Source organism: Panulirus ornatus, chromosome 68, assembly GCF_036320965.1.
Source record: "Panulirus ornatus isolate Po-2019 chromosome 68, ASM3632096v1, whole genome shotgun sequence".
Classification (NCBI taxonomy): domain Eukaryota; kingdom Metazoa; phylum Arthropoda; class Malacostraca; order Decapoda; family Palinuridae; genus Panulirus; species Panulirus ornatus.
The window spans coordinates 12,361,026-12,384,297 of record NC_092291.1 but is presented as its reverse complement, the minus strand read 5'-3'; the positions used below and the strand labels follow the sequence as shown (position 1 = coordinate 12,384,297).

Below are 23,272 nucleotides of genomic sequence, written 5' to 3'. Positions count from 1 at the left end.
GAGCTGCTTCGCAGCCGTGGTATCGAGGCCCAAGCTTGCTGCTGCGCCCTTGGTATTACACACCGGTGTAAGCGCCCACCCCACGGCATGGATGCCAGAGGACGACATAATACGGTGCGCGTGTTCGACTCTCGGGCACACCGGCAAAGAATAACGAGGTAGAATGTCTCGGCGTAAAAATGTATGCAATATCCATCATGTGTACCAGTGCTAGCGACTGGCTACACTGCCTCAGGTGGTCGCATCACATGCCATATGAGAATCCTACAAAAGCACAGAACAGGTTACTGTTTCACACCAGTTGTTTATTGTCCATGATGACGTCCCTTCGTCATCAGTTCAGCCATTTATCACATTACTTTCCTCTCTCCCTTCCTCTCGCGATCAGCAATATCTTTGGCGTGGCTTTCTTCCTGTCCTCACCTCACCTCTCTCTCTCTCTCTCTCTCTCTCTCTCTCTCTCTCTCTCTCTCTCTCTCTCTCTCTCTCTCTCTCTCTCTCTCTCTCTCTCTCCCGTCACCCACTGGGGACCCTAAGCTCACTGAATTTCACAGACCCCCTTGTCGCACGCCACTAACGCGTTCTCATGTGTCTCCTTCCCCCTTTTCCAGGAATTCCCAGGCGGCATCATCAGCATATCGAAGGGCTCCTTCAACATCGACGATTCCCTGGGAGGCGAGGTCAAGTTCGAGCTGACCTACTACGACTTGGGCCACGTGGGCAACATGGTGAACCTGATTGACCCCCGGGGCCGGGTGCTGGAAACCCTCCACTTCCAGGAGGAGGATGGCGACGTCAACACCATTTTCGTCACCGTCCGGAATGCCATGGTGAGTACATCGGACAACACAGCACGGGAGGTCGAAGTCGCGTTGCCTGCCCCATTGCGGTCAGACTTCGCCAGTGCATGGGTTAACTTCGGTTATTATGTGTGATTCAAAAATGCTGGCGTTGTTCAGGGTGTTTAAGGGAGGGGGGTCTTCTTAATTGGTAGTTGGGGGTCGCGGTTGGTCATTAAGGATTACCGATACCAGTACTGGGTCATAAATGGTCTATAAATAAGTATGTTTATTCATGTTTTTTTTTTTCATGGTTGGTTGTCTCATACTTGATGCATGCGCTCCTGTGCATTTGTGTTCCACACTCGTTCACACATTCTCACTCGCGCGTATTGCTTATTTTTTTTTTTTCCAGATGGAAAACAAATGTCACAGTGTGCTTTAATAAGTACGCCAGCCATCACTTACCAGCAACATGCTGGGAATATCTCTACTCGAAACCATCCCAAGCATCAACTTCAAACACACACACACACACACACACTAGTAATAAACATGTCGGTGTGCATGGTTCTGAGTTTTGTCATCGATTATTGAAGGCTCTTCACATGTAGCCGTTATGTTCTGCTGCTGCTGGCATGTGTGTGTGTGTGTGTGTGCAGGCTCAGCTTAGACGGTTATCAGTAGCGTTTTCAAGTCCGTCTTGTCACACACACCCCCTGTCTGTCTCGTGTCGTGTTCCAAGACTTCTCCGTTCACATGTTTGCGAGTTGTCCTCTTCTGGTATTCCGACCAGTCTCCTTATCTCACGATTATGTGCGTTTGGGTCAAGACTGTTTCTCGATCCGACTGACTGTGTCTAAATCGGCTTATGATCACAATGTACACGTGTCTGCCGAGTCCTTTGCTAAACCCCAGGAGTCGCTTCTGAAGGAGGCTCATGACAGGTCTCATGTGGAGTGGAGGAAACATTACGAGCTCAGCTGCGGGTAACCTCGGAAATAAGACCAGATGGAGTTGCCATTTCCCCCAAAAAAAGTCTGGGGGAGGAAGGGAGAGGGGAAACCTCTTGGAGGGAATACAGCGATGATGACCGCCCGAACGTAACCTTATTACAGTGTCTTGCGCGACATGAGATCACACAGACGACTTGCACGCAACGGATCGTCAGGCTGTTTCTCAGCCGAATATTAACTCCCACAGAACAGTCTTCAATTTTGTAACGAAACCAGAAAAAAAGAAATGTCATTTGCAGTTCAGTTTTCTGTGTATTTTGTACGAGAAAAGGTGAAATAACGTTCTTAGTGGTAAGTCCTCACGTCCCTCAGGCGTCGTGATCTTGCGTTGACATTTGGCAGTGATGTTTTATTCCTAGGCTGAGCCGCGTCCTCCAGTCGCTTCACTCATCACCACAACTTGACATGCAGAATTTTTCTGTTCCCGAGGACCGGACTCCCGAGAGGCGGGGCTCACGCTCTTGTTGCGAACACTGGCATGACTAGTGTGTGTGTGTGTGGACTGTTTGTAGTCGCGGGACAGGCGCGGCCATGGTTCTGTGTGTGTGTGTGTGTGTGAGTTGAGCAGTTCAACCCGTGGGAGAGAGAGAGAGAGAGAGAGAGAGAGAGAGAGAGAGAGAGAGAGAGAGAGAGAGAGAGAGAGATGGTACCAGCCAAACTGACCAGTTATGTTAAGTGAGGTGGTCGGAACTGTACTGACGTAACGAGTTGTTCGAGCGTACCAGATGGACGTTAGGCAGCTGAGTCTCGAGTCTGCGTTTCAGGACAGTAGCTTGTGCCGGGTTTACCAATTAGAAGAGATGGTTGTCGAGTTTAACGAACGGCAGTCACTTGTTCCGTGCGGTTTACACGGCGACGCTCGGTAAAAAGACGCGGCGAATAGCGTATCAATGATATTCTAACCTAACCTGACCTAAACTCATATATATATATATATATATATATATATATATATATATATATATATATGGAAGAAAATCCTGATTGCGCTTAATGGGACAACTAGCTGTTCGGTTACCAAACAGAGTTGTTAGTGTACGTGACTACTTTTAATAGAATCGAACAGGTAGGAATTTATCTCGGTAAACAACTGATGTGAACTACCACTTCGCAATTCGAGGTGGTTCGAGTTGATCGCTTGAGTAACGAACTAGAATGAGCGTCGTGTCCGTTAAGGCAGCCAACATCGAACTGAGTGACTGTAAGTTTACAAGCCGGAACAAACAAGCCCTTTCAAGATTATCATTCCGAGGCGACACGGCGTAAATTTAGCGCATCTTTTGTTTAAGTATAGTGAGTTGATTCTGGACATACCAGTTGGATGATTTCGCTTTTCGGTCACCAGTAACTTTACCAATAGTGTTACCTGTATAAATATATAGTTTGTGTTCTAAGTTCGCCAAGACTTTCGAGACGACACAGCAAAAAGGTGAACAGCTGTGTTATGTGCGGCTGTGTTGGCACGTAAACACGAACACACAACTGCAAACAAGATTTAATTATATTTCCAACAGTTACTCCATGTATGCGGTGGCAATACGCAATATTGTTTGCTGCGTAGTATGTCTGACCGGATGAAAAAAAAAATTGCCATTTTTACCTGTTCAATTAACGTAATGTCTGAATACTTCCTATGTAGTTATGAAGTCAGTCAGTCAGGTTTTATTACCGTATTATACTAGAAGTGTTACCAGGTATGTATGCATTTAGAAGTGCCCTTTGGCAGAGACGAATTGAACTATTGCCAGTATTGATGAGTGGTTAGCAGTAAACATACTAGTAGTAACAACTAGTTGGAGAGGAAATTGGTAATTGTACTGTGAACTAGTTTGACAAGTGGTAAAAAAAAAAAGTGGACGTTGGTGGGTTGTCAGGTCCTCATATAGTTACGCAACCAGTTTTCGTAGGTCGCCCTTGCGTATAACTCAACCGGTATTCCAGGGTATGCGCAGATGCGTAGATTCTCGCCTGTGCATTGTACACGCAGGGGAAGTAAACGTCAAGATTATGTATTTAGCACTTAATCCCACGTGAGGAAGATATAAACAAACACGAGTGGACAGGCGCTGGGTAAACGTACGCACCGCCTATTTCAAAACAATTTCACGCTGATTATAGTTCATTTTGGCCTGACACGGAAGAGAGAGAGAGAGAGAGAGAGAGAGAGAGAGAGAGAGAGAGAGAGAGAGAGAGAGAGCGTACATGCAGTGGCATAAACAACGGCGTGCAGGGCTGCCAGCATTGTGCCAGCATTAGGCGTTACTGGAGGGGAGTGCTCGGGTAGCTGTAGCAACAGCGAGCGTTCGCTGACTCCCTCGTTCTTTCTGTCAAACACAGAGGCAAAATATATGGCGTTGGTTTATTCCCCACCCCACACACACACACCCCTAGCTACCGCTTGCAGGGCTGTTTGGACAAGTTGTAGTGTGATGAAGACTCGAATAGCATTCAGAACCTAAACGAGTGAGATCTTGATCCATGGTGAGGTGCCGTTGCTGGACGGCATCTCTCCCCGCAGCCACGGGTCTATCGGTCGACAAGGGGTTGTTGTTGTTGTTGTTGTTGTTGTGGCCCCCAGCTCGTTCTTCCCGTCGAGATCGCCCCCCCCCCCCCCACAAAAAAAAAGATGTCGTCATAACCAGCATCAACTGAGCTTTACCACTGAAATCGAAAAAGGTTTGTGGGTAGTCATGTTAGTCAGGATGGATGAGACTATGTCACGATCTATCTGGCTCAAAGACGATTAAATGCCAGTCGACCATGACAAAATATGACCTCGTACTCAATTAGGAAGTGGATTTGCGTAAACCAAACTAGATATAGACTATGGCACATGATTGTCTGAATTTCATTGCGTACATGTCACGCTGTCGGAGGCATGGAGTCGTTTAGAGGACACCAGGGATTAACGAGACGTAGTGCAAGTCAGGAACATACAAAAGAATCCAAATTCTTTCACGGTCACTGTCGTCAGGTAAACTCTTATTTGTTTTTGCGCCTGGGACGAAACCTTGTAGCTGGTTCCAAGCAGTCTAGAAGAGACAGAGTAATTGTAGTCAGTCCATTTTCAGTCCTGCTTGGCGATGAGCTTCACTTACCCACACTGCTAAGGACTGTTCAAGTCTTATCATGTTGCTGATTCCTGCATATGCAAATTGACCGTCCAAAAACAATTATCAAGGAGAGCATCCATTTTTATCTTTATACGTAGTAACTTGCATTTTTAAACCACATGGATCCAGGTTACTAGAATTTTTTTGTGTGTAACATCATGAGGGGGACGCTTCATTTTTGGATGGGGGTCCGTAAAATGTTTGACATCATTCCTTTAATGTGCCTAATTTGACGGATTGACGTACGCTTCATTTCCGTTGGATGAAACATTTATTGTTTTTCTTTCTACATACATACATATATATTCCTGAAAACTGTGAACGTTGGAAGTCAAAGCATTGAAGAATTTACCTCATCCTCTCACTCTTTTGAACTCCAATATCCAAGCATAGTTAATCGATAAACAAGTTTATGAAAAATCGAATTCATGTCCTGGTGCTTGAATATCTCTGTGCAGGAGAAATTGTGTTTTCGATGGTTAGAAACCTGTAACTGATTGTGACCACAGTGGCTGGGGCTGATGACTGATTGTGAACACAATAACTGTGTCTGATGGACTGATTGTGACCACAATAACTGTGGCTGATGGACTGATTGTGACCACAATAACTGTGGCTGATGGACTGATTGTGACCACAATGAATGTGGCTGATGGACTGATTGTGACCGCAGTAGGCTGGAGCTGGTGGGCTGATTGTGACCACAGTGGCTGTGGCTGATGGACTGATTGTGACCACAATAACTGTGGCTGATGGACTGATTGTGACCACAATGAATGTGGCTGATGGACTGATTGTGACCCCGCAGTGGCTGGAGCTGGTGGGCTGATTGTGACCACAGTGGCTGTGGCTGATGGACTGATTGTGACCACAATAACTGTGGCTGATGGACTAATTGTGACCGCAGTGGCTGGAGCTGGTGGGCTGATTGTGACCACAGTGGCTGTGTCTGATGGACAGGTTGTGACCACAGTGGCTGGGGTTGATGGACTGGCAGTGACCACAGTGGCTGCGATTGATGGACTGTTTCTGACCACAGTGGCTGGAGCTGATGAAATCATCTTTATTCTTTCACGACCCGAGGACACGTGACCTTAAGAAGCTATTTGTGACTGATGAGTGAAAGCGATGATGTTCGTTCTCGCTGCCATTAGGTCCCCAAGAAAATCGATTTGCAGTTTTCGGCATCAAAGGGAAGCTGAATATCATCAGTTACTGGACTGCGTCGGCCATAAATGCTTTATGTTGTACAAACACACATTCTCAAAGGGATCAAACACCCAAGTCATTTCTGGAAAATAAATGAGATTAATGTATGTCATTCGTAACTGCGGAGCCAGTGGCAACAGGTTGGGTTGGGGAGTTGGCGGGGGGATTTGAGGGGTAAGGGGGGTTTACTGCCACGGTTCGTAATCAATATATGAGACTTTGAGTACGTGAACAGAATAGGATCGAGAGAACAACAGAATCGGATGTCGAGAACGTCTACACTAACGGCGCAGCCGGACAAAGACTCGCCTCATGTGAGGTGTAACGTTGAGAGAGACCTGTGTTGGTGTCATGTCAGAGGTCGCTCAAGGGTTGTCCCGTCGCGCTCCAGCATGGTCAAGGCTCTCGGTAGATCTAGAGATTGGCGTGGTATGATAAGCGTCACTTGTAGGACTAGCATTCCCACACGTGACGCCTCTGATACGGTGCTTCGCCTCCGGCGGATGTAGGTGTGGATGAGAGAAGGACTGGAGGTGTGTGCTAATGAGGTACACAACCTGTTATGCCAAGGAACTCGCAGAGTACATGTGTAGTGCCTCCGGCAGCGCGGTATATTACGTACTCCCCCTACATCATAAGGCGTCTGATACCATTACAAAACTAACAAGACTCTAGGAAGGAGAGAACAGAAAAGCGTTTTCACCCGCCCTGTTTTTGCCCAGAGATGCATCTCGATTTGGACTATTGCACGCGTTTTTAATCGTATTATCCCTTAGGAGCCCAGGGTTAGACTGGGTTTTACTGTGTTAGATACGTATATACAGGCTCAACTTAGCACACAGTTCTTGGCTAGTGTCCGAGTTCCCAGAACGAATTTGAGAGAATTATCGTATATGTTTAAGATATTTCCCTATCTATTTTTTTTTTCCTTTTCTGGCTAGTCACATCTCGCCTAGAATCAGCTGCTCCAATTTTATTATGATTTTTGAAATTTTGCGGAGGAAAGGGACTAAATGTTGACATGAAAGCAATGACTTTTGTCCGTGATCGGAGACCCCGGCGTTTTCATAAAGGATTCATGGTCACCTGAGTCGTGAGTGTGTTTGTGGTCTTAAGAACTTTCAGTTACACCTGACGAAGGTATTCACGATCATTCGGTTGGTGGATACAGTCTGACGTTGACGGCCTGCATGTCCAAACAACCAGAAACCCAGAGGACCCCACTTGTCACTGTATTACCCCATTGTACTCCCGTAGGTCTCAGGTTTGCTTCGTACTTGTTTGCAGGTAGTTGATGGGTGCATTGTTTCTCCCAACAGGGTAGTTCGAAAGTGAGGAGAAAGCGCCACTGGCTCAACTCTAACAGACCCCACACAGAATGCTAAAGCCCGAACCAACAATGCTTTGCAGAACAGACACAAATGAACATTCAGCCGCTAGAAGTCACTGGATTTACGTCATGATGTTACCATACATGTTTGTGAGGAAGACTTACCGCGAAGACGTGGACACTTGGACACTTCCTTCTTAACTTGTTGTAAACGTGACCGAGACTTTGGCATGTCTCCTAAGACAGAAAATATTTAATTGACATTGTAGTCTTTCATGGTTCTGCCAACGCCCTCCGTCGTTTCGCCATTCCCCTGTTGTTGTCTTGAGAAGAATTCTATCGTCTGTTCCCGTCCTCGAGTTCTTCCACGTTCGTTAGGGAGCGTACGCATTACGTAATGGATCATTCGTTAGCGTTCCGTCTCCCTAGCAAGTGCAAGGAACGTCCGGTAGAGCGGTGATGTTAGCGACCTTCGCTCTCCTTGCACTAGGTAACGAGCCGGAGCGGGAATAACGCAGTCGCTCGCCGTTGTCTGCAGCTGATCGGGTGGTTGAGATCGAGAGCCATAGACGGGCTCGTCTCGCAGCGCGAGGCTCTGGCCCTGATGTCGGAGTGGCCTGGTATTGTGTCGAAGCCGTAACTCGAGAGTTCGGGGGCGGCTTAATAAGCGAACTCCTCTCTCTCTCTCTCTCTCTCTCTCTCTCTCTCTCTCTCTCTCTCTCTCTCTCTCTCTCTCTCTCTCTCTCTCTCTCTCTCTCTTGTGATACAATTAAGCGAAAGGAGAACAAGCAAACCCAGACGTTGGGAGGAGGGGGAGGCGGGTAACTTGTTACGAGTTGGTGGGAAAGGTGGATAGTTGGTCGGCAGTCACAGCCAATGGACTGGTTACGTCAGTTGGGGGGAGGGTGTCCATACCGGGTCTCACTGCTCCATAAGTTCCGGTAACGCTGCAGGATGTCCGTGTGCACCAACCCCATGGCACTGTATGTGTGTGTGTGTAAGTGGGGCAACTTCGTGTGTGTGTGTGTATGTAAGTGGGGCAACTTCTTGTGTGTGTGTGTGTGTGTGTGTGTGCGCGCGCTAGCGAGCTTGTTGAAATGCTATGCTTAATCTGATTCCTTCTTGTCTTATTGTCTTTATTTTCTGTTTACTATTCCCCTCTCGCATATTGTAAGCGTCAGCTTCACCTGCGACTTCGTGCATATCTGCGTCAGCTCATGTATATTTCGCGTGCGTCATGGGTTTTCTGCAATGGCCGAGGCAAAATGTCAGGCAGATGCTTGTGGGAGTGGAGTGTAACTAAATACCATTTATAGGTTTTGATACCATTATCTATTCCTGTGTTATTCCTTATCACCAAATTCCTTCCTGTCATCGTTTGTGTCTTCTTTTGATTTTACTGTTGCCAGTCTCCTCTCACGTATCACGAAATACGTTAACGAATATTGCGGTAAGTTTATAAGACTGAAAGAAACTATACCTCAACGTAATTAAGAATTCATGGGTAAGGGAGCCACACACACACACACACTCCCTGGCGGTTCTGCTCTGCCGGGCGTTCCGTCTGCCGGAATGAGATTATCTGACGTGAATTAACCGGATCCTGACTGTGGTGTGTCGTCTTTGGCCGTTAATCAACAGCGTGACGCGAATGTCCTTTGATAATGGACACATCAACCATTTTCTCTCTTTTTTTTTTGCCACTTGATCTCTCTCTCTCTCTCTCTCTCTCTCTCTCTCTCTCTCTCTCTCTCTCTCTCTCTCTCTCTGCTCGTGTGACCTATCGCTACAAAGGGCATTCCTTTTTTAAGCTTCTTGAAGGGTAGGTTGGAATCCTCTTAAAGTAATTTAGTCATTAACAGAAGAGGTTACGAGTTCCTTGATATCTTCGTGATGGCTACACCATTTTCTTTTTTTATTCTTTTACCCATGACAGGATCGTACAGTAGTGGCATACCCCTGGATATCTGACCATAGGCAGATGTTGGACAAGGATCTTCCTTACGTTTAACTTGAGGCAGGTGCCCAATCCTGCTTGTGAGACAGGTGTCCGTCCTACTAATGAGACAGGTGTTCACATGAGAATAGTCCAAGGCAGGTGTTAAAGCCCAGTGTCCCGGAAGATACACCCGAAGTGTACAACTAAGGGAGCAGATGTTTGTTTACTGTAGAAGCTTAGGAAAACGTATACCATCTTCTCAAAGGTTTGCTACAGGATGGACACATCAAAGATACTTCAGACGCGACGGAAGGGCTAGAGTATTTGGTGAAATGTTGGGGCCAGTCGCCGTGAAACGCCATTAAGATATTCTCATCCGTTTGGTTTCAGCAACAGTATTTTCGGTGTCCAGTTCTCGAGGGGTAAGTCGTCTCGCAAGTAACGTAAGTACGGCTACACGAATCTGTGAAAATCATATACCTCCGTTACATTACTTGGGTAGCGCGGACCCTGATAGAAAATGTATTGCCCGGAACCCCAAACCATATTAACCCCCATTAAGCACCAATTCTTTTTTTTTCCAACATCATTCCTATTTTTACTCCTTCCTCCCCTCATGCCTTTACTGCTAATCGCTCCACCAGCGCCTCCGGCGTCCATTAGGATTGCGTAAATCCCTTAGCTGGATCGACCTCAGGTAATTTGAGCATTTTCCTGTTACGAATATATGACGCCTGGAAGGTATCTGAACGACCCGTATCATCTACCACTTTTTTTTTTCTTACACTGCTCGTGGTCGTTTCTCCAACAGTGAAGGGAAGTTAGGGCAAGGGTCGTGTCTCATCCTTTTCACTGTGTTGAAATACTCTCCCTCTCTCTCGCCACCCAGAAGCCCGCTTGCTATCTGTGCGTGGTGGAAGCGGTTAATGAACTGATAATGTTTCCTTGCTTTCAAGCAGACTTTTGATCATGATCATCGGTGTTCTTGTGTAATCATGTCATTATTATTTTCACCCCAAGTACTTCCCTGAGTATGTTGTCTGAAGCGCTGCTTCTCTGTAGTGCCGGACATGACTAGTGGATCAAGAGAGTTGGGTGTTGTATTGGCAGGACAAAAACAAGACGCTGGTATGAATTTCTCTTCTTTTCCATCGTCCACACCATCTACGGGATGTCTGCCTCCGTGGCCCCACAGTTGGTGGTGGGGAGAGGCTGGATACTTATAGCGAGAGTGTTTGCGGGTAGAGTCGTGCTTTGAGGCTATTAAATTCGATCGGTGTCCATAACTCGACGACCCGACAAACCATTCAGTACCCCCTGGCCGTCGACCGAGGGCCCCCACCAGCAACATACCCAGAACAACTCCGCCGTAGTCCTCCCTCCCTCTTCCTCCTGGTAGATCCCCACGTACGACAAGATTCCACAGCACCATCATCAGAGAAACAGACAAGACGTGCAAGTCCCTCCTCCACGGAGAAAACGGACCATTATTTCGGGAGAGGATAATAACGGAGCAAGATACAAGTAGATAATAAAAGTTTAGACAACAGTTTCGTAATGTTTCAGACCCCCGCCGCCACCAGACCTGGCCTGGACCCGAAATCTAATTTTCCCAATAAATGTTCGCGGACCTGAGTGTGCGCTGGGCGAGCCTTGCCTCTCAATGCTGGTTGGTCTGACCCCCCCCCGTATGTGTGTGTGTGTGTGTGGAGGTACTTCTGTAAATGCGCACGTGCGTGTGTTTCTGCATAAATTTGTACGCGTCACCGAGCCACTGATTATGCGTCGCCGATTACCCACGTAAATACCACTCTCATTACGTCATTCACCGGCAGCTGTTATTGCATGAAAACAATTATTCATTCTCGGCGTCGCACAGGAGCGCTGGCCGACCCAACGAACCATCACCATCGCCGCCCACACAGTCATCACCGAGGGGCGTCCTCATGTCCGCTCTCGCGAACGCGCCTCTCCTCCACCCACGAAGGTACAGAGGTGGTGTTAAGACTCGTTTGTATCAATTGTCAGGGAACCGTGTGGTATCAGGGGAGGGGCTAGACCAGCCCGACACGACGTGGTAACAGGGGCCTGAAAAAATGCTTAATAATATCCTTATATTCCTGGATCCTATGTACGACGCGTCAAGTCAACCACTCCCATTACGTTTTACCGGCGCAGTGTTCCTCGCTGACCGCCACCATCCCAATCCCTTCCCCAACCCCTCCCTCTATTTTTTTTAATTAAAACTTAAATGACAATACCAAGTTACTATTAAGAATTCGCTCTTGAGAACCAGACAAAGCGGTGGTGGGCTTCCTCCTACTTTGTATTCATGTCATCTTGCGGCAGGAAATTACCGCGCGAGGCCCCGGGTGGATCTTGGTTCTCATGATGGATAATAACAACGCGGCTTATCTATAATGCTAATGGCCGTGACGGATATGCCTAGAGACCTTCCTCCCGCCCCCTTCTCCCTCCCCACGGTAATCTTCCTCCAGCATGTTCAGCTGGAACGTAACCTGAAGTACGCCCGGTGTTCCGTCTGGAACGTAACCTGAAGTACGCCCGGTGTTCCATATGGAATGATCAGTAACATAAGACTGGTGCGTGAGGCTGTGTCGTCCCCCGGTACGGGTGTGAGGTGGGAGAGTAATGGATCAATCTTCGGCCATTCCGTGTTTGTTGACCTCTTTAACCTCACAGCCCATAATGGCCTTGTGGTAAGGCGATGCCACCCGGCCAGCTGCTCGTATCCTGACCCAACACACCAGCAGATGTACGGCCAATACAACCTTCCTTTAGGATTCTCTGTCCGGCATCGAACATTTCATTTTTTTTTTCTTTTTGTACAAATACGCAGTTGCCCGTAAAGGCTGTTCAGAGTTCGATATTATTTACATTCGGTTCGCGGATATAAATGTCAGAATTAATAGCGACGTCTGAATTATATGAGTTGCCAGAGAATGAAAGCTCGCTGCATTTGTGCCGGAATATATGAAAGGGTTCATCGAAAAATACACTGTTGGCCATTGTAGCGCAGTCGAAACAATCCATTCAGGACGCAATCACGACTTAATCTCTTGGGCGTGCGTGTATGCGCGCGCGCCTACCCAGGCGAGTGTGTGTGTGCACATAGTTACATGTGTATGTTTGTGTGTGTGACTGTGAATGATAGTGCAGCAGACAAGTTTATGTCGTCAGTGATTTAAGTTTTGGAAATAAGTGCGGCGAAAGATAACTTTTTCTTATTTATTCATGTCTTTAACATAATCATTAACATAGATATGTGATTTTAGTTTTTTCCCCCAAAGAGCTGACGAAGAAAAAGCCGGCTGTTGCTTAACATACGTGAAAACTGGATAATTAATGGATGAAATTAAGGGATCTCGAAGCTAATAATACATTGTCAAACGTTTAACCCTTTAGTATGTATTAATGGAATAAGAATCTCTTTTTTTTTCTCTCTTTATTATGATGGTGTAATTGCGTGGCCATCTTTACATCTACCTCTTCGTGACCAGAAATTAATTCGGAAACGGGATTGCGGAGGAGGCTTTAAACGTGGTAGACATGTTGGGTACGACTAAAAAAGCCGGATCCGAACACTTTCCCCGTGGTGGCATATCCCAGATGATAATTTCGTTTAGTTTACCTATGATGGGCTGTATCCTGCACAGGCCGCCACGTCCACCTGCGGGCAGGGATCTTGGGAGGGAAGAGGTGTGTAGGGGGATGGGAGTTTGGGGAGAGGGAGGCCGTGCAGGGTGAGTGAGGATGAGGGGAGGTTAGTGTAGGAAATGGGGTTGGGGAAGGAGAGGAAGGCCGTGCAGGGTTATGGGGTCTTGGAAGGAGTTGTGGGGTTACCGTATGATGTAGGCATTGCTTGTGTGGGTAATGATTCCCGGTTCAGAACGTTCGAAGCTTCAAAGCTCGTTCGAAGCCGACCGAAGAAGTTGACTTTTATTTTCATCAAATGTTAAGTGTAAACCTGACTGAATTATTGTAATTTGACTCATTACACGATCGCAGTCTCTTGATGTCCTCACGGTAGGTCTGGCCTGCTCTGGTAGCATCTCGTGCTGTTTCTGCCACGGTGTTTAATCCTAAATACAACGGATCCCTCTACCGTTGCCTCCCGTTGCCACGGCAGTAGATCCTTGTTGTCGCGCTGCTGCTCCACGCGTTTCTTTGCTGAGGTAATTGATTACTGTCATTGTCCAGAAAGGTCTCGTCAATGCGGTAACAGCTTATCACAAATATATGATTTATTCCTTTCACCGAGGCAGCAGATCCTCCATCTCTCTCCCTCTGTAGCAGTCACTCCTGTTCCACTGATAATAGATTCTGTTCCTGCAGTATTGGATCTCCTGTTGGTATGCGTCCTTGCCGACACATTCCAGCCGGTTTGGTACGGCATGGGCGAGCGCTCGAGCCCAATGCGGCAGGCAACCTCTGCTTTCGATCCAATTTGGTAAATTGTGTGTGGAGAGTTTCCCCGAGTGCTGGGTCCAGAAGAATGAACCTCCTGCAACTCGTGGATTCAATCCCCTACGACGTCATATGTAAACAAAACTCTGCATTATGGGACTGAATGAGGGAGGAAGCGGGGGCCTTGGGACGCAGATCTTACTTCTATTATTTTCTGATACTCGACGTAAGGTTTTCCATGAATTCCTTCAAGATTACTTTGGGGAAAACATAGGATATCTCTATCGTCGAAGATGGCCCGGTGTGGACGATGGTGTTATTAGTAAATTTAACTTTTATTTTCGTTATGGACAAGTTATGGGACGACCCACGACAGACTTTGTGAATTTCTTCTACAAGTGCTGCGGATATTTAAAGGCTCCCCCACTAAAAGCCGACTCGACAGCGCATCTCATGCGTTAAAGCAAGGACATGTTTGGTAAGTGAATTATTAAGTGGGTTCTCATTATACTGCCCTTGTCGCGCATCACCGACATATCAGTTCTTTTAACTAATGCCTCACAGGAGAGGAGCATTTAGAAATTATCGTCAGTTGTGCCTCAGTGTCAACATTAAGCTGCATTATATATATATATATATATATATATATATATATATATATATATATATATATATATATATATATATTAACCTTCGAACTCGCAAGTATCTTAAAGGTAACACATTGTCAATACAACTGTATCACTGGTTCTTCTGCGTTACGGTTCTACCATTCTTAGCCTTTTGTGAATTCATTTTCCATAACATACATTGTCACCAGTAGCGGGAACGTTCGGCCGTTACCGAGAACACAGAACTTAAGTCATCTCAGTGCTCTGTAGTCCCCACCTTCTTCCTAAATCACTCTGCAACTTTAGTACTCACCTTAAACGTCTGATAAGAAAAGACCACCTCTGTTTTGAGCTCGAGAGACTAAAACCGGCGGCACATAAGTCCTTGTCTCCTACGAGGGTTGTGAATGTTGGCAGGATACAGCAGATACCGAAACATTTTATCTCCTTTGTGACTCAAACATTGTCCCCACAACTGAACAGTATTTCATGTGTACGTCAATAGGAAATCACTGAACTCCAGCGTAACAAAACCAGTTTCTAAATGCTCAGCCCTACGTAAGGCCTTTACTGTATGTTGTATGTTTCGACCTTACTGTTAAATTCAAGAATAGAAGAAAGGATATAAAGCCACTTGCTTTAACCCGGCCAGGATAGCGTCAGGGGTTCTTGTTCCGAGACATTTCATAAACTGACTTCGGCGAGAAAGTTTTCGGCTCTTGGGGGCTCCACAAAGAAAACACCTGACAGCTTCGCCCGAACTGGCGCGTCCTCGTAATATTTCGCGAGTAAATAACATCCAGCCGCTTAATTTTACATAAGGGAATTGTAAGCGTAAACCGGAAGACCTAATGCGCTGTTCAGCGACGTTTCGGGGACTCGTTCCTCTGCTTTAAGTGCGCTCTGGACCTGTTTCAAGTACCCCAGCTCAGAAATACTGTGCACTTTCTCCCGGTTGGTGCCGTCGGCGAGGGGCAGGCAGAGGTCCTTGTCAACTGCATGCCGTCGTGTTCATTGCTTGGCTTCGAACGTTTCCGAATGTTTCTGGTGCTTCCTAACCTCTTGCGCTGCGTTTGCCAGTGTCAGGAGTAACGTATATCCAATGTAGACTTTGATAACCTTACGAGATGATAGTCTTTATGATCTCAAAAGGACTGGGAGAGAAAGGAAAGGTTATTTCCCAGTCAGCAACGAACATTTTGTAAGGCGTGTATGCGAAGTGGATGGTGGTGGTAGGTACTTCGCAGTGTGCTGTTTAGCCATCCAGTTTGTCGAGTGTCTGGGTACTTGGGCTTACAGACGAGTAAGTGGGTAGGTTTGGGGATTGCCAGCAGTGGAGATGGCCTCCGTCGGCTGATGGAAGTGTGGAGTTTTTTTCGAGTTCACAGCTGCAGAAGTTGGTGGACAGCTGGTACCTTGATCTCTTGGGTAACTGGAGATACAGGAGTGATGGGTCATCGTGCAAGTCATTGTAAACATATACACAGCGGCTTCGGAAGACAGATCTTTATCTTAAAGACGCTCACAGTACCATAACGACAGTAGACTTTCTTCTTTTTCAACCTCTTCTCCCTTTCTACATTCATGTAAGCCATGCCATGATAGTAGCTGGTCCAAAACTCCATTTCATTGAAGATCTCCCTCGCCTAACAATAACAAAAACAACAAGAACAACAACCCCTCCGTACAAGTAGAAGGGGACAAACAAAGAGAGTAGCGTGACTTACCCTGTAGGGTGGCGACGCACGCCCCCTCTAGTTGCATTAGATGAGTGAGACACTGAACATCCCCACCAACCAATTACTTAGTTTGTGAGAAGGGAGGGAGGAGGGGGGGTGGGGTGGAATATTATCATTGTCTGTTCATAGAGGGAGGTTGTCAGCAGCTGTTTGTGTCTGTCAGTGTCGTTCTGGATTTAAGTAAGTTTTTGCGCGGAGGGGAAACAGCTCCATGTGTGGATCCCCCTTAGGCATATCTGTTACTTTGTGGAAATTACGAAGGAAATTAGAGTGCAGAAGAAGAAGAAGACCTGCAATCGTAAATGGAATTCCAGAGCTTCCCTCTGTAACTTACATACGGAGATCATGGTTTAGTGAAATACTAGGCCCGTATTCACAACAGAAATTCATACAGGTATTCGGGCTGTGGCGTATGTCAGCTTCAGTGCTGGAAGCCTTGATTACATTTGAAGATAGCTGCGACGTGACGTCTTTTACGTGGTTCAGCTGGTACATGGTATTTGAAATGGCATCATCATATATATTCCAGTTCATTAAAGGTCGTCTGGGTAGTCTTGAAGTGTACCGTGTTCTGTGCGGCGCATCAACCTTAATATCTGAACCCGTCCTTCGCCTTAGTCCTTGGAAAAAGAAAACGGATAGCGTGCCTAAGAAAGCATAACATACAGAACATTCGTTTCAACACCTCTCCCTGCGCTCGACCCAGTGAGATTAACCCGTGGACTTGACTGTTGAGAAGGAGGCTGTTATATGTATATAAGGGCCAGCCGGTGCAAGTATTCGACATTGTTGACATTGGTAGACTGACACCAGCACCTCACGAGCCATGCCGTCATGGGAATATTAATGCCTTAAGCCCAACGGCATAACCCATGGGGTAGAATGACCTAGCCATCCCTTGACCTGACCCTCACGTGCTCAAGGGTCGTACAGTCGTGCTCATAGTGTCCGCAATCGCCGTAACTTGGGAGACTCCCTTATGCCTCTTAACTTTGTATGCCTTAAAGTCGCAGTTGACAATAGGGCGATGATGACCTTAAGTGCGTTGGATGCAGAAACAAGCAGTCAAAAATCTTGAAAGTCGGCCAGGAGTGGACGACATGGCAGCTGGTGGTTTAGGGACATTAGTCCCACGGAAAAGGTCAAAGAAAACAAGAGATAGTTGCCAAGTGAGTGTACACAGGACTTGAATTAATATTTACTTAAGGGATTGCCACAAGCGCCGGCCGGTGGATACTCTAGCCAACTATTTCTTGGCCATCCCGAGGGAACCCGACTTACAAAAGTCAATATTCTTAACCCCTGAGTAGGACGGTTGTTAACCCTGCGTCTGAGGTGGGCTGCCCTGGACGCTGATCTCTGTTGTCTGAAGGGGCTTGTTCCATCGCGGGCTCGGAGGAATACTTCATCTTGATAGATTCATTTTCATTCAGATATTAAGTTAGAATGCAGAACCATTATGCCGGTTTCTAAGTGTGTGTGTGGTTGTGACGATGGCAAGGTGAGAATGATTATATAAGGTGACCAGTTATCATGTAATGGTGACCACGCGATGGTGGTGAGGGAAGGAGTGACGAACTGGAGAACGTTGGTAGCTGGCGTTGAGACCTCAGGATGATGAACGAGGAGGCGTATCTGGGTGGGTGAGTTGACCATAGCGCCTCTCGTTTAGCAAGTTCAGAGCGTCACCTCAAGCCTGGGTATTGATGAAAGTTAATTGAGAAAGTCGGAGGCGACTGTTTTGGGTTTCTGGTCGTCTAACCCTGCAGAAGGCTTCCTCCCCCCCTTAGTATTCGTTTCCTCGCGCCCATCCTCTCTCTCTCTCTCTCTCTCTCTCTCTCTCTCTCTCTCTCTCTCTCTCTCTCTCTCTCTCTCTCTCTCTCTCTCTCTCTCTCTCCTAGTACTACGTGCCTTCCACATTCCGTAACACAGAATCTCGTTACTCACACTGAACATTTCCTTAGTTATTCTCCTGGTGACATATAGTGTCACTTCTCTGATGAGATCTAACAAAGAAAAAAAGGGAATTAATCCCATTGGCTGGTAGAAAGTGAAGGAAATTAATCCTGGCGACGCAGGGATATTCCTCGGCTTTCTTATTAAACGTTTCTACGGTAAACATTTGCTCAGCTCTTGTGTAAAGTCGACCTGCGTTCTCACTTGGCCGGGAAACATGTGTCATCAAAGTGGGAGTAACGCATTAACAGTCTCCCTGTTTGTCCTTGGCGTTGTCGTGAGGAGCATTAATCTTGTATCAGCTACTGTGTATCCCCGCCGCCGGCCACTTGTCTCACGGGCTTGTGCACAAGGGCTTCAATAAAAAGAGACGAGGAGCCGTTGTGAGGTGACCGAGGGATTAACTACGATACCCTACTGCGTTCCTTGAACTTGAGAACGGGATCTCCAGTGTAGTATACCGAGGGATTACCTACGATATCCTATTACGTGTGCATCATGGGGTATTCGGCCACTCCTGCCTTCGTCAGGACGCAAGTCGGAAAACTCCTCCAGACGCCGACGCCGCCGCAGAGCTGTTACTTTGAGGAACACCTCGGGACGGCTCGAGGCGCTTCTGAAATTATGGGTCATGATGAATTATGGGTTATGTTGAATTATGGGTCATGTTAATGTGTTTCATGCAGAATTGTTCCTAACTTGATCTTCATTTTCCCATTGACACAAAAATTAAATAATCCTGTATCCTCTTCTTCCTTCAGCCTGGTGACTGGAGGTACCGCGTGGAGAACAGAGCCGACAGCCACCAGAGCCTGTACATGCGCGTGCTGGCGACGCCCCGCGCCCCCAACACGACCTCCACCACCACCGACGCCATCACCCTCACCGCCTGGACCTCCAACACTGTGGCGCCCATTAACGTCTCCGACACGGAGCATCCTGTCGTCGTGTACGCTCAGGTGAGGCTATGTGGGTGTGTCGTCATAGGCGAGCTGTGTGTGTGTGTGTGTGTGTATACATTAGCCCCTGTAGGTTGGGACAGGACAGAGTTCCAGTATGTTTATGCACCAGCAGGTAGGTCTGTTGTATACGGTGATGAACTGGTAACTCTGTAGACACCTCCTGTTAATGCTTCATATTACACACACACACACACATATATATATATATATATATATATATATATATATATATATATATATATATATATATATATATATGTATGTATGTATGTATAACATACGCACCAAAATATGATTAAAGGGGAGGAAAAGCGCTTGGATCTACATTGGGACACAAAAAAACACAAAGTGTTACCATAAATAGAGCAGGTTTACTGATCATTTATGAAACTGGTGTCCGAGTGTATCAGCAGCAACGTGGCTACCCCCACCCCACGTATTATTCATACATGATATTCGGCCAGCTTTACTGGCAGGTTATTCCTCTACAATTAGTGCAGCCGGCGGTAAAAAAAAAAAAAAAAAAAAAAAAAGATAACTAAAATATAACCGGTGTCATATATATTTTTTTTCTGTGGTTAAGCCGTTCATTTGATAATGCGTGTTATGTTTAAGTTAAACTTCAGACCATGGGCGATTACCAGCATGAAACTTGTCTTAACATTTTTTTTTTTTTATTGTTTTACGCACTGAACGCACCACCATGTGGGACCAGCACACCAGATATCATCACAGTGGGTCGGTCCCAGCCACCTCTTACACTCAGCACAAGCCAGGATTATCTCCGCACACCTCACCTCACCTCACCACACCACACCTCACCTCACCTCACCTCACCTCACCTCACCTCACCTCACCTCATCTCACCTTACCACACCTCACCACACCACACCACACCTCACCACACCTTACTACACCACACCACGCCACACCACACCACATCTCACCACACCACACCACACACGCCACACCACCCCGAACGTAAGGCAACACCACTCACTTTCATTACCAACCTAGAATTTCTCACCAAGCGTGACCACTAACAACCAACACCTAATAAAAAGCAAAATATGATTCCTCATAATTAAGGACCTCCTCACCATCGAGGAATGGGAAAGTAGTGATCAGGTTAAATTCAGAAAGTGCCAGGACACAGACTGTACTTTCCATAGCTCCTGTACACACTAGCAATACGAGGAGTGACTGTGTTATGATGCAAACACTCGAGGAACTTAAATTAATTCTTCCTCTTCTTGTCTGAGATGGCCGTGTCGGCTACTGTAAAGAGTAGATAATTACCATAACCCGACCATCTACCAACCACCAATCAACCCCGCCAACGCCACCTGAACACTCGTTAAACAACATCCACCCAACCATCACTCACTCACCGAGCTGCCAAGAAGCAACAGCCACATGTTAACTACCATAACCAGCTTTTCCCTTAGAAGCCTCCAGCAATGGACGTCTTCCAAGAGCTGTACACACATTGTTGTGCAGCAGCCAGCTACTTACCCCCAGCAACCACCTACACGTCACTAGCCCTCTAGCTAACCCCAGCAACCACCCACACATCATCTACCCTCTGCCTAACCCCAGCAACCACCTACGCATCACCAACCCTCTAGCCAACCTCAGCAACCACCTACACATCACCTACCCTCCAGCCAACCCCAGCAACCACGTACGCATCACCAACCCTCTAAGCCAACCCCAGCAACCACCTACGCATCACTTACCCTCTTCCTAACCCCAGCAACCTACCAGCGTTCACTGACATTTTTTTTTCTTATACAGTTGTCAGAAAGGAGGCGGCGTGTTGGTGTGGGCCGCAGCTCTGTGGGATTACACACTCCTGCCTTTGATTCCAGTCCTCCTCACTTTCCATTTAACTTCTATAAACAACTTTTCCCCCGGGCGAAGCTCGGAGTATCTGACCTGGATCCAATTTCATGACAGAATCAGCCGTAGAACATTCCTCTCGCATAATTCATTCTCAGGAAACAGCTTCATACCTCTCGTGTGCTACGGGTCACTGGTACTTGTACCCAAGTACATGTGAGAGTGTGCCACGGGTCATTGGTAGTTGTGATCAAGTGCATATAAGAGCCAGGTTAGCTGTTTATATATCGCGTTAGCAGTTTTTGAGTGCGAGAGCATTTGCCGGAAGAGACGGGAGTGTGTGAGAGAGAGAGAGAGAGAGAGAGAGAGAGAGAGAGAGAGAGAGAGAGAGAGAGAGAGAGAGAGAGCGCGGCCGTTCCAGTTGGCTTTTGATCTCGACGCGGGCTTTGTGTTGAGGTTTTCCTAATGTTGTTGTGAATGTGTCTGTCAACTCGGGGCCTCAAAGCTTTGGGGGGCGTATTTTGACTCTTGGTGTATTAAGTTGAAGTCGACGACGCGGTCTGAACGTCTTGTGAGCTCCGAACATCAAAGCTTTTAAGTAAATGTGTTTTGACAGTGCGGACCAATAACGAACAAAATATTATTCCCGCTCTAAACCTGATGTTCAGGTCTAAACTGTCGCCCTCCCCGGCGAAGGAATCTTCGGAGGTGCGGTCGAAATGCGCAGCGAAAGTACGCGAACAGGAACTCCTCAACCGCGGGAGCCGAGTAGCCAAAAGAGCCACTCCAGCCTCGATTGGTTACGGCTTGAACGTGATAGCGACGAAAGACACACACTCTCTCTCTCCCTTGATATTGTAACGCGATAGGGATGAAACTCCCTTGAAATGGTAGCGTGATAGAATCGCACCACTGAACTTAAAAGTAGTAATGTTCCTCTTGAGTTCCGATGATGACCCGGTGTATTATCCTCACCGTCTGTTGTGACTGTAGACGCTCGTTATCCCCTGGGATTGCCCAGGGCCAGAAAGATGGGGAGGTAGTGCAGTTCCGTGGATTGTATGTTGTCTTTCACTTCACACAAGAAAGGAAACTGCTGAAGAATAGGTAGTTCATACGAGACTGGGCTTTTCAAAGTAGATACTGTGCTTTCACTGCTTCGGGGAACGGGTTTCTGTGAAGGCAGTGCCTTTCAGGCACGCAAGGTAAGCTTGACTGGAGGACCTTCGTGTAATGGACGAAACAAGCCGCGGTCTTGCCTACGCTTTCACAAGTCGTCGTGCCGCAAGTGTATGTCTCCCATGAACCCTTGATGGCCTGCCCTTTTTGACCTAACCTCTGTATGTTGTTATAACTTCATGGTGAGATAATCGAAGTGCTCACCACTGCATGCGACACTGGATGACGCGTTCTTGGTATACTGCCACCAGTAAGAGCATAGTTATATCTGGTATACTCGGTATATTCCTCCATGTGGGGGGAAGGGGAGTCGGCATACTTAACGACTTCAGTCAGGGTCGGTAACCGCGGCATCAAAGAGAAAAAAAAAAAAAGAAGTAATTGCACAAAACGCTCTTTAATATAAAATTCAATAAAGACCAATTTGCCACTCGTATGCCATGTTTCATGGCTCATACGTGCTGAGGATCCTCCCTCTCTCTCTCTCTCTCTCTCTCTCTCTCTCTCTCTCTCTCTCTCTCTCTCTCTCTCTCTCTCTCTCTCTCTCTCTCTCTCTCTCTCTATCTATCTATCTATCTATCTATCTATCTATCTATCTATCTACCTGTCTGTCTATCTATCTACCTGTCTGTTTACCTGTCAATCTATCTACCTATCTATATCTCTTATCTCTTCACCAGTACTTCCATAAGACGGCCGCCGCCAAGGCATCATCGGGAGAGGGCATTGGTCTCCCGCGTACGTCAACATGAGCATAATGTTCACTCGCACGGTTCTATGATGACCTGTCGCTTATGAAGTACACGGTAGTAATTTGACATCGCGTTCCGTCGCGTGGAATGATCCAGGTCCGACTTGCAGGCCCGGAGGTGGACGGTGGGCTGGGGGATGGAGGTCGTGGCTTCCATATAACCACGAAAGATGCTGTTCAGTGCACAGTTCACGTAACAGAAGCGTTGTGATGTCTCCCGGCCAGACGCGACACGCGACGGGTGGAGTGAGGAGCAACGCGTGGAAAAATAAGACGAAACAAAACCAAAGGGGGGGATCCAAAGATACGGTTCACTATAAAGTAGTACATTCTTAGTGTAGCGTATCGTCCTCGGGCAATCTGTGAGGCGATGCTCCTGCTGAAAATGAGGATTTGGGCCGCAACGTACACAACGCTG

General features: G+C 47.0%; 1 protein-coding gene across 1 annotated transcript in view; it reads left to right on the top strand.

Moving 5' to 3' along the window:
- Positions 1-23,272, top strand: part of LOC139747265 (calcium-activated chloride channel regulator 1-like) — a 319,531-nt gene that overhangs the window by 230,916 nt on the left and 65,343 nt on the right. Inside the window, 2 exon segments of the mRNA XM_071659359.1 lie at positions 612-830; positions 18,882-19,079. Coding sequence (XP_071515460.1) covers positions 612-830; positions 18,882-19,079 — 417 coding nt within the window.